Source organism: Eublepharis macularius, chromosome 4 (assembly GCF_028583425.1).
Source record: "Eublepharis macularius isolate TG4126 chromosome 4, MPM_Emac_v1.0, whole genome shotgun sequence".
NCBI classification, from domain to species: domain Eukaryota; kingdom Metazoa; phylum Chordata; class Lepidosauria; order Squamata; family Eublepharidae; genus Eublepharis; species Eublepharis macularius.
The window spans coordinates 170,577,173-170,588,784 of NC_072793.1; the positions used below are offsets into that span (position 1 = coordinate 170,577,173).

The following is an 11,612-nucleotide window of genomic DNA, read 5'->3' on the forward strand; positions in this document are numbered from 1 at the left end:
GTTAATGGACAGTAAGGTTTGTACTCAGTGCAAAGCTGTTTCCACAGTCCTCACATTTAAGCTGTTTTCTCACCTGTATGGATACGTCAATGGACAGTAAGCTCTGTATTCTGAGCAAAGCTCTTTCCACAGTTCACCACTGAGGCATAATGGAGCCAGACCCTTTGCTGCGGAGGATCATATTGGCTTGATGTTGGCTGACATTTACCTGCCCTTTCCTTGGATGCTCCGTTTGCCTTTTCTCTCCTGGGCCCCTTGAACTAAGGAAATGCTCCCTAAGGGTTAAAGAGAAAGAGAACTACAGTCCTAGAGAGGCAAATGGGATGGGGAGATGTGGGAAAGCCATTTCCTGTCCTCCCCATTTGTGGGAGCCGCTTCTTTGTTTCTCAGGCTTGAATGGCTGGGAGGAAAACTGGTGAGCTGAAAGGGGCTTTGGACGGGGAGAAGGGGGAATGTGGGGTGGGGGCTGCAATGCAAGACCCAAAGGAGAGACCTGCAGAATCCCATCAGCCCAGCGGTCTGTTCTAGTCCAGCATCCTGTTTCACACAGCCAGCCCCACAGTTGCTCTACAGGGCCAGCAAACAGGCCTTCAGGAGACTTGGCTTCATATCCGTGCTCTACCACAAAGCTTATTGGGGCCGTTCACTTTCAACCTAACCCACCTCACAGGGTTGTTGTAAGGATGAAATGGGAGGAAGGGACCATGCATGCTGCCCTGAGTTCCTTAGAGAATGGGGCAGATTAAAACCTAATAATTAAACAAACAGCCACATGACAAGGGGATATACAGCAGCATGTATGTTCTGCAGCATGGGGCTGAAGATAGGGGGAAGCGTCACCTGTTGGCTTTCTGCCTGTCAGATTCATAGAGGATGGGTCTATTCATGGCTATCAGCAACATCATATAACCTCCATGACCAGCGGCTGCCTTCAATGCATCGGTGAAGGTCTGGCTTGAGAAATTCCTGAAGATTTTGGGGGTGGAGCCTAGGGAGTATGGCATTTGTGGAGGGGAGGGACCTCAACAATGCCATAGGATTCACACTCTAAAGGAGCCATTTTCTTCAGGGGAACTGATCTCTGTACCATGGCGATCAGTTGTAATTTGGGAACTTTCCAGGCTCCACTTGGAGGTTGGCAACCCTAGATAGGGTTGCCAACTGCCTGGAGAAAAAATGTTCTGTCCCATTAATAGGTGCTTAATAGGATGTTATTTCCCAGGTAATGTGACTTTCCTCTATGCCATGAAAAGCTTCAGCTGCCCTTTTCCACACATGGGACAGGAGATTTTTTTCCCCCCACGGTGTTGGCAACCCAAGATCCTGAATTTTAGTCTGACATTCTAACCACTATACCGCATGTCTTCTTTCCTTGCAGGTAACAAAGCCAAAGGAGCCCTGCAGTGCAGGGCAAGGGGGTTAAAAAGACGAGAACTCTCAATGCCCTTCAAAACACTCAAAATCAGACATTCCAGTTTGTTTGTCAAGGGTTATGCTGATAGAACTCTCAGTCCTAGAGAGGCCCAGAAAAATGAAAGGGGGGGGAGGCGTGGATATATGCAAAAACAAGACAGGCTGATCCCCCCACCCTTTCTAACAGCTTGTGGTGGGTTCAGCTTCCTTCCCCTCCCTCTCCACTCCTGCACCTCCCTAAACCCCCAAAATACTCCTGAAATTCCAGGAGACAAATTTTCATTACTCCCAGAATTTCAGGACTTCCAGTTCATTTCAGGTATCCCTGTGCTGCCCCCAAATGGCTAACTTTGAAATTAATTTCAACTCCGGTATATCCAAATGCACACTCCCTATCGGTATTGTGAATGCAGACTCTTCAGGGTCTCAGACCCTTTCAATGGCGATGGTGACTGCAGACTGTAATAATCATCTGTCTCTCATCCCCAGGGAGGGGCCTTCTTGCTCTTCCAGAATACAATCCGTTCTGGCAATGATCTACTGAGAGATAAAAAGAAGGAACACTCAGCCTGCTTCCGTTTCATTGTCTGAAGATCAGAAAAGAAATTTGGGAATCCAAGTCTGCTAAGTCTAATCTTGGCCTGAGGCAAAATGACCACAACAGGGGAAGGGGGTCTCCAGTCTCCTGTTCAGCTAGAGCAAGGGGTGCAGACAGATATTAAAATGGAGGAAGAGAGCCCAGCAGGCTACCAGTGGACTGACGACTCAAGAAAAGCCCCTCATATCCTCCAGAGTGGAAATATCAGGGAATTCCTGCAAAGGAGACAAGCAGACAAGATGAAACAGGAGCCCAGTGAGGGGCAGCTTCAGAGATGGGAAGTCCAGTGGCTGGAGTTCCTGAAGACAGTGGAGACCTCTCCGTCAAGCTGGAAGAATCCACAACTGCTGGATGAAAGTGTCTTTTCGGGTAAGGCTCAGACTGTTCCGTCTTCGCTTCAAGGACAGCCTGTCACCAGCCGCCAAAACGCAGGAGAACAGGTGGCCCAGGTCTTACCCCCTCCTCATGAAGCTTGTAACAGGCTTGAATGTGGAGGCTATGGGCAAGTGAAGGAAGAAACGGAGAGCCGGGAGGCCCTCAGCCCAGAATTACAACGCCAGCGCTTCAGGCAGTTCCTCTACCTGGAGGCTGAGGGGCCCCATGAAGTTTGCAGCCAACTCCGGGAATTTTGCTGTCGGTGGCTGCAGCCCGAGAGACACACCAAGGAGCAGATCTTGGAGCTCATAATCCTGGAGCAGTTCCTGGCGGTCCTGCCCCCAGAGATGTTGAACTGGGTTAAGAAACGTGGCCCAGAGACCTGCTTCCAGGCAGCTGCCCTGGCGGAGGAGTTCCTGCTGAAAAAGCAAGCATCTGAAGGGCCAGAAGAGCAAGTGAGAGCAATACTGTGCTTGTTGGAGGTGCTAAGAGCTGCTTTGACTGATGGGCAGGACAAAATGGTTGAATAAATTGATGGGTAGGCCCTTAGAAGGGTCTGAGATTGCCCAAATAAAAGCAGAGAAGAATATCCTCTTAAAATTGTAAGTAACAAGAGGGGCACCTGTGAGGACTCACACAGGAGGGGACACGGCCTCCCCTCAGCCTGTTCCCATTCTCCCGTGACCACTGCTTCTTTATTTCTCCCTGTCAGACTGTGACGCCTGAGGGATGGACACCGGGGTTGCTGAGCCCTCCAGCATCCTTTAGTGGTGGTCCACAGGCAAAGCCTCAGTCTTTGGAGGAGGCGGGGGTTCTATCTCACGCTAGTCCCCCTCCCCTCCCCCCTGACTGCAAGGTAGAGTCTGGCCTGTCCTCCTTGGCTACCCTGTGTCCTGTTTTTTAAAGGCTTTCCTGTGGGCAGGGCAGCCCTGGACCTGTTTGGAGCCTGCTGGTTGGGTTCTTGGCCCAGGCCTTTTCTTCCTGAACCCCTCCCTCCCCTGCTCCCTCAGAGGGCCTCTTTTTTCAGCTTAAGCCAGCCTAAGGAAGGAGACACTGCTGGCCTCATCCATGGGAGTGCTGGCGGGTGAAGCTTGGCAGGAAAACCCTGCCTCTCTATGCTGCGTGGAGGAAGCAGCTGGCATGGGGAGTGTCCCAGCCAAGTCTCCCTGTGCTGTGGCCCTTTCTTGCCTGCTGTCCAGCAGGGCTTCTGCCATGGACTGGTCAGTTGTTCCAGCCACTGGCGGGGCATGCAGCGCTTGCCTGGGAGCCTTCACCAATCCAGATAAGTTCAGGGGTGTGGCCCTCAGTGCTCCCCATTCTCTATCCCCTGCTCATCCCCCTACACTCATACCACAGCTTTCTTAGTTGCCAAGGTTACCCCTCTTGTCAGTGAGACCTCCGCCTTGTGTCGTGTTTAGGTTTTAGCGCCCTCTGCCAAGCCCCAGGCAAGCTACCTAGCACTTGACGCTTGGCAGAAGGCACTGCCACCTACAGCCAATGTTCCACAGCAGAACGTGAGGCGGGGGTCTTGTTGGTGTGAGGAGTTGCCTTGGCAACCCAACTAGCCACCAAGATCTCATGAAGTAAACTGCTGAGATCTTGTTTGGCAAGGAACTTGGCGATTCTTTTTTGCTGTGTTTGCTCAGATGTAGAGATCTCTATATTGTGGGTTTTTAAAACCTTAGTTTTTAGGAAAAAACTTTCTGTGTTCTTCTGCAAACTTTGGAGTTTCCCTGGGTTTGTGAAAAACTCCATTGTAGCCCTTTGTAGGTCATATTGTGCACTTTTTAAAAATGCATGGCTATTAGATATATAAAGGAGAAGTAGAATTGTTGGCCTCTTCGTCTCCTCCTCCTCCCTGCTTAGTGTTTTTCAGGGTTTATTTTAAGCACTGTTTTTTTCAGTTTAAAGGAATAAGATGGCTTTGTGACTGACCTTGTGGTGAAGTGGATATCTCTCCAGAGCACGTTCTGGGGGAGGAAACAATACCTGTGCCCAAAATGTTGCAGAGGCACTTCCTCAGAGGAATTGTCATTAAAATGAAGTAATTATGTACATAATAGAGCCCTGTTGGATCAGACTGATAGCAAATATAGCAGGGATGCCATTTGCCCAGAGATAGTGGGCAATTTCCTGCCTCCAAGCCCCATTGGAGCTCTGTACTCCAGCAGGTGCAAAATTAGGGAGCAGGAAGCAAAGCCATGTGATGTCATGACATCAATTCCAGTTGTACTCAAAACTGGCATCACAATATTTTGAATTCCCCAGATCTCTATGGAGATTGAGGAGTTGCTAGAGCGTCATGACATCACTTCCGGGTATTCAACATTTGCAACATTGTCCTCATCCAACAAATATTCCTGCTGGTGGCCAGCACTTGACATAACCAACGCGTCTCAGGTCCTGGGTTCAAGTGAGATCACCTAAAGATCACCAATTTCTACACCAGGCATCACCTGCTGATCCCTGAATTCCAAGGTGCTGTTACAGACAAAAAAGGAGACCAGGCCACTCTTTCCTTCTTCTGGCCACCTTTGCCCATCTTGAAAGAGGAAAACAGACCCTCAGGCCAGTTCATTCTTAAACTGGGGGTTGAGGTGGAGAAACCCCGCCCCCAGTTTCTGCCTCTGTGATGGAATATGGGAAGGGGGGTGGAGGTCACAAGATGCATTTTGCTAATATTCCCTTACAGCCCTGACCTGAATGGGATCTTCATTTCGGTTTCAGGGTCTGGAGCCAAGGGAAGGGGCAGCCTTGAATACCTCTAAAGCCATGCCAGCTTCCTTGGACCACTTGCAGATGCCAGTTTATAAGGCAGCAGAACAGGAGAGTGATGCTGAAGGTGGAAATATCCTGGGTAAGGATGTACTTTGTGTCTATCACCTTTTAGACTGCGCTTTCAGGAGATCAGGGTTGCTTATGTGGTTCTTCCTCTCCTTCAGTCCTCCTTACAATGAGCCTGTGAGGAAGGAAAGGTTGCCAACTCCAGGCTGGGAAATTCCTAGAGATCTGAGAGTGGCACCTGAGGAAGGTGGGTTTGGGGGAGGGGAGGGACCTCAGCAGTGTATAATGCCATAGAGTCCTCCATCCCAAACAGTCTTTTTCTCTAGACTGATCTCTGTCATGTGGAAATGAGTTGTATTCCAGTAGATCTCCCAGCCCCCCGGGAGGTTGGCAACCCTAGAGGGTAGGTTAGCCGATAAAGAGAGTGACTGGCCCAAGGTGGCTTTATTTTTATTTATTTATGCCATTTATAGTTTGCCTTTCTTAAAACAGATTACATGGTGCGTGTCTGTACAATCAATATCATGACATCTCAATATACATGTAATGGGGTATATGCATGCTATTTTGCAAAATTTAAAGAAAAATAAAGATGTAAAGATTTAACAATGTTGAAACAGAGCATAGGCAAATTCCATGACTGATATATTAAACAACATAGAAACTACCCAGTAGGATCATATGTATAACAATAGATCCAGAGGAGTTAGCCGTGTTAGTCTGTAGTAGCAAAATAGAAAAGAGTCCAGTAACACCTTTAAGACTAACCAACTTTACTGTAGCATAAGCTTTCAAGAATCACAGTTCTCTTCATCAGATGCATCTGATGAAGAGAACTGTGATTCTCAAAAGCTTATGCTACAGTAAAGTTGGTTAGTCTTAAAGGTGCTACTGGACTCTTTACTATTATGTATAGCAATTGTAGTAAATTCCCTCCCTGTCCCTTTACCTATTGATCTCTTGAGACCACTTCAGCCTTCCCATCTGAGCAAAAAGCCCTCTTGAACGATTCACTTCTGCATGGTTTACAGAAGGCCAGGATAGTGGGAGGGCAGCTGTTGATTCTGCCCATGTGAAGTGCGGTACTATTATAACAATTTTGTGGACTTGGCTTGTCTACCTTTTTATTTTTGTCATTCCCTTTGTTCTTCCAAGCTCAGGGCAGAGCGTACGGCTCTCTGCTCCCCATTTTCTCCTTACAACCACCCTATGAGGTAGGTTGGATTGAGAGAGAGTGGCTAGCTCAAGGTTACCCAATCACTTTGCAGCACAGTACGGATTTGAACAGGCGCCTAATCAAATTCTCTAACTATTACACCACACTAGTGGTTTTAGGCATTTTGTTTGAAAGCCACTTCAGAAGACTATAGCTGAGAATGTGTGTGTGTGCATACGTGTGTACGTAGAAAGTTTTTACCTCCTTTAGCGGGAGATTCTGGGAATTGAACTGGGAACTTCTCCAAGAGTCAGCAGTGTGATGCTGCTGCAAAAAAGGCGAATGCAATTTTAGGGGGCATTGAGAGAAGAGATAGTATCTAAAGTCGTGTGAAGTTCCACTCAGCTCAGTACTATGTCTGGTCTCATTTGGAGAGCTGGATCTAATTCTGAGTATTGCACTTCAAGAAGGGTGTGGACAGATTCAGAGGAAGGCAGTGAAGATGGCCTGAGGTCTGGAAAGGAAGCCCTATGAGGTAAAGTTGAAAGAATTGGCCCTTTAGACTGAGGGGAAGTCAGGATCACATTCTTCAAACTCCTGAAGGGCTGTCCCATGGATAAAGGCAAAGAGTTGTTTCTGCTGCTCCCGAAGGCAAGGCTAGATGGAATAGTACAGTTGAATATTGGGGAGGGGCTGTGGCTCAGTGGTAGAGCTTCTGATTGGCATGTAGAAGGTCCCAAGTCCCATTCTCGGCATCTCCAGTTGAAAGGATGAGGTGGACCAAGGGTATAAGGGTCTGCCTTAGTAAAATGCTGGTTCATGTAGAGAGAGGCCATGGCTCTGTCATAGAGATTGCTCTTCAATTTAGAAGGATCAGGGGATGTGTATGACCTCAACTTGAGACTCTAGAAAGCCACTGTCTGAATAGACAATACTGATCTCAATGAATCAGGGGTTTGATTCAGTATAAGGCTGTTTCATCCATTCACGTATTCCTTTGGAGAAACTTCCAAGTTGTTTTGGAGCCTATTACCTAGAAGGGAAGGTGAGCTCTGCCATGGCAGGGGTCTTCCAGCAGAGAGAGGATATCCTGCTGTTGGGAATGCTCTCGCTGGGGGTTTCCTGCATTGAGCAGGGGGTGGACGTGGATGACCTCCCAGAGGCCTTCTGACTTTGGATCTGCAGTGCTCACTGGCTGAGCTAGAGCTTGACCCTGGAGTGGAAACTGCTCAGCTAACCAGGGTGTAAAAGTGCGCTTACAATGCAGCCTTGCCAAGGCCCAGCTCCAGATTTTGCAGGGGTGTTCAGGAGATCCCCCTTTGCTGCCATCTCCTCGCTACCCAAAGAGCCAGCAAGCTAATAGCCACTGGGGACTCCTCTTTATCATCCTGGCCTCGGCACACTCTTTCACTGAGACAGTGTGCAGTTGATGCTGGCAAGGGATAGCCACAACAGGTCCAGGGCTGGCGGTGAGCCTTCCTGGGGCCTCGGCCTCCACACAAGTGGTGGGAGGTTTGGGGGCAGGGACATGGGAGGAGGCAGGGACATGTGAGCCATTCCATCACTTCTGGGGAAAACCCAAATTGATGAAGGGTAGCTCTCCAGCCTGCCCCTGGAGGAAAACCTAAAGCTACTATATGTCACTTCCATGTCCCCCCAGAATTCATGTAGCAGCATACACTATGCCAATTTTTTTTTTAAAAATCCTAAGTGGTGGCAGGCTAAGATGGCTGCTGGTGGGAGACAGCCATCTTAGTGAACCCAAGGATGCTGATCCCGATGCTAGCTCTGGCTTTATCACCCACTGGCAGTTAACCCACGATTATTTTTGTCTCTTATCAGGCAAATGGCTCCTGAGTATGAACGAGGAAGAGAAATACGCTCTGGAAGGCTTCAACCACGCGGCTGCCAGTAACATAACTCAGGGAAGAGAAAAAGAATTGTCGTTCCAGAGTCATAGAGGGGAATCCAGGTGTCCCCATAGGCCAGAGCAGAAGGGAAATTGCCCAGGAGCAGGAACATGGAAGTTATTTCCTTCTCAACCTGAACCCCTCTTTAAAACCATCATACAGTACAAAATTCACCCTTGCCAGAACCTGAAAAAGGACGGTGGGAGAGGCTTCCAGCAGACATCAACCCTTGTGAAATGCGAGCACACCGAAGCAAACCGTAAGCCTTATAGTTGCTCGGAGTGTGGGAAAGCTTTCTTCATGTTCTCAGCTCTGAGGACTCATCAGAGAACCCACATAGACCACAAGGGAAGCCACGCAAGAGGAGCAGGCCATACAACAGCCCCATACAGTAGGCCCATACAATAGCTACAGATGGTGAGAGAGAAGTCAGCGGCAGCTCTATTAAACTTCTTCGTCAAATGTGGTGGTAGGAGCAACCAATGTAGTGTTCGGATTTCTGGTTGATTCAAAACCAGGAGGAACTGCAAACATTTTGGAACATCAGATTCAACTTTCAAGTGATCTGAACTACTTTCCATGCTAGCCAAGACAGCAATGAGAATAAAACTGAGCCTCATTAAAATATAAGCAAAGAGCCAACGTGGGACAAAAGAGAAAAGGGCGGCGGTAGTGGAAGTTTTGTTTTGAGGTCTGGGATTTGGGAGGTGGGGTAGGAAAGAGGGACCAGCTGTTGGCATGGAAAGTGCAAAGCTTTAGAGAGATGTGTCTGTTCCCCATTCCCTCTAGAAAGATATACTTACAGAGAACCCCAATCTGTAGGGATGTGCAATGCACACAGAGCTGTACACAAGGATGTCTGGGCAATCTATCAGACAGATTGTTAGGGTGCCAGAAACAGAGTGCGGTATTGAATTTAAATTCCCAGTCTTTATGAGACTGGAATGCCCAGCCCTCAAAACCTCCCTCTTTGGGATTCCTTAAGCTCTTGGGGGGAAATCCCCCTTTCCCTCCCCTTTAAACTGGCTGCCGTCAACATCCCATGTCTTCTGGAGGATGCTCAGATCTCTGCCATTTCTGAGGGGTTTTCCTTTTAAATTTACAAAGACATGCTTTTCAGCCTTAAGAGTCCTTGAATTAAATTAGAGTTGCAACTGTGATCCTGTTGTGCGGCTTTTGTTATCCTTTACAGGGGCAAGGGGAGGGAGTTTATAATACTCAATATTGTTAGTCAAAAGGGAGAGGAAAGACAACCTTAGTTTGAAGGGAGATTGTGTATGCTGTTAGAACAGAGTGCTCAGCCGCTAAAGATGACTTTACCAGCCATTTGTCATTAGTGATGCCACTGATGAAGTCACAGGTGCTGTCCAGGAGGTGCTCAGCACAAACTGCAACCAACTTATAGCGAGACCTTAAAGGTAAGTGAGGACCGGAGGTGGTTTGCCATTGCCATCCTCTACAGAGGAACCCCAATCTTCCTTGGCGGTCTCCCATCCAGGTACTGATCAGGGCTGGCCCTTTATAGCTTAATGCCACTGTATTCTTCATAATGTTGACAACAGCAGTTGTTCAAAAAAGCATGAATAAGAAAGGATGTGATAGAGGTTTGTTAACCTTATGCTCATCCACCCTGTTCAGCTGGTCCCAACATCTATTTAATTATTTATTTAATTATTTCATTTATAGCCTGCCTGCCTTGTTGAGGACATCTCCATTTTCTGGCAGAAGTTGCAGGCTTTGGTGAAGCTTCTGCCATTATATAGGGGAAAGAAACCCCACAATTATGCATCTTTGCAACTGGCTTCAATTAAAAATAATTGAAAAGCCAATGCTGTCCATGTATGCTGCAAAGAAAGCCCCGCTGAGTTCATGGGATTTAAGCCTAAATTAAATAGCACAGGAACATAGCCATTGTTATTGTTATTGTTGTTACTACTACTACTACTACTACTACTACTACTACTACTACTACTACTACTACTACTACTACTACTACTACTACTACAGGAGCCCCGTGGCAGAGTAATAAGCTGCAGTACTGCAGCCCAAGCTCTGCTCACAACCTGAGTTCAATCCTGGCAGAAGCCAGGTTCAGGTAGCCAACTCGAGGTTGACTCAGCCTTCTGAGATCAGTAAAACGAGTACCCAGTTTCCTGGGAGTAAAGTGTAGATGACTGGGGAAGGCAATGGCAAACCACCCCATGAAAAGTCTGCCAAGAAAACATGATGTGACATCCCCCATGGGTCAGTAATGACTCGGTGCTTGCACAGGGGACTACCTTTACCTTTTTTACTACTACAATGCATATGACTAGTGTTTGGAACACTGCATATGCTCAGAGCAGAAATTAATAATTATGAAAGGAGCTGGAGGGGTAGGCACTTTGCATATGCTCAGTGGGTTTCCAGTAAGTTTTTGGCTAAACATTAGGAAGAACTCCCTGACAGAGCAGTCCCTCAGTGGAACAGGCTTCCTTGGGAGGTGGTGGGCTTTGGAGGTTTTTAAGCAGAGGCTAGATGGCCATCTGACAGCAATGCCGATTCTATGAACCTGGGTAGATCATGAGGGGAAGGGCAGGAAGGGTTACATCAGTGGTTAGTTCTCGTGGCCCTTCTTACATGCCCAGGGTAAGGCCAATCATTACCTTGGGGTCAGGTAGTTTTCCCCAGGCCAGTTTGGCCAGAGATCCTGGCAGTGTTTTGCCATCTTCTGGGCATGGAGCAGGGGTTACTGGGTGTGTGTGGGGGGGAGAGGTAGTTGTGAATTCCATGCAGAGGTTGGACTAGATGACCCTAGAGATGCCTTCCAACCCTATGATTCTAAGTAAACTCACCAATAACATTCTAGCTTAGTAGCAGTAGAAAAGAGCAAGAGTCCAGTAGCACCCATAAAACTAACAAAATCTGCGGTAGGGTACGAACTTTCGTGAGTCACAGATCACTTCTTCAGATACCCATCTTGATCTTTTATAGCGCAGTGAAAGTCCTAGCTATTGATTATATTGTATTTTCACTCGCACTGTACAATCCGCCTTGGATCTCAGTGAGAAAGGCGGATAAATAAATACATAAATAAAAACAACACACGCTGAACATGCTGGAAGTAAATATATCATTGTTGGTAGCCCTCACTGCAGTGCTGGCCACTCTGCATGTGCTCAGAGTAACTGGTGGTGAGTACTCCGTTGCGGCACTCTCTTTGCACGATTAGAGCCGATACCCAATAGTATTACGCTCCCTCCTTTACAACCCCTGTCCTGCCCGTGCTTCCTCAGAAGCCCCGCTGATTTGAATGCGGACTGCCTCCTAGTAAAGAGTGGGCCGGACGGGTTACAAAGTGCACATGCTCAGAGGGAAGGCGTTTTTCGCTTGCTAC

General features: G+C 47.8%; 1 protein-coding gene across 1 annotated transcript; it reads left to right on the forward strand.

Annotated features, from left to right (window-relative positions):
- Window positions 1-337: 337 nt before the first annotated feature.
- On the forward strand, window positions 338-9,382 carry LOC129328739 (zinc finger protein 396-like). The gene is made up of 4 exons (XM_054978005.1): window positions 338-415; window positions 1,903-2,841; window positions 5,114-5,243; window positions 8,169-9,382. Exons 2-4 carry the CDS (start codon window positions 2,065-2,067, stop codon window positions 8,642-8,644), a joined length of 1,383 nt encoding a protein of 460 aa, XP_054833980.1. The 5' UTR covers window positions 338-415; window positions 1,903-2,064; the 3' UTR covers window positions 8,645-9,382.
- Window positions 9,383-11,612: the final 2,230 nt, after the last annotated feature.

Coding starts and splice junctions, on each gene's coding strand:
- LOC129328739 (XM_054978005.1), top strand. CDS start 2,065: ATGACCACAACAGGGGAAGGGGGTCTCCAGTCTCCTGTTCAGCTAGAG. Junction 2,842..5,113: donor CTGAAGGGCCAGAAGAGCAA/GTGAGAGCAATA, acceptor TTTCGGTTTCAG/GGTCTGGAGCCAAGGGAAGG. Junction 5,244..8,168: donor TGAAGGTGGAAATATCCTGG/GTAAGGATGTAC, acceptor GTCTCTTATCAG/GCAAATGGCTCCTGAGTATG.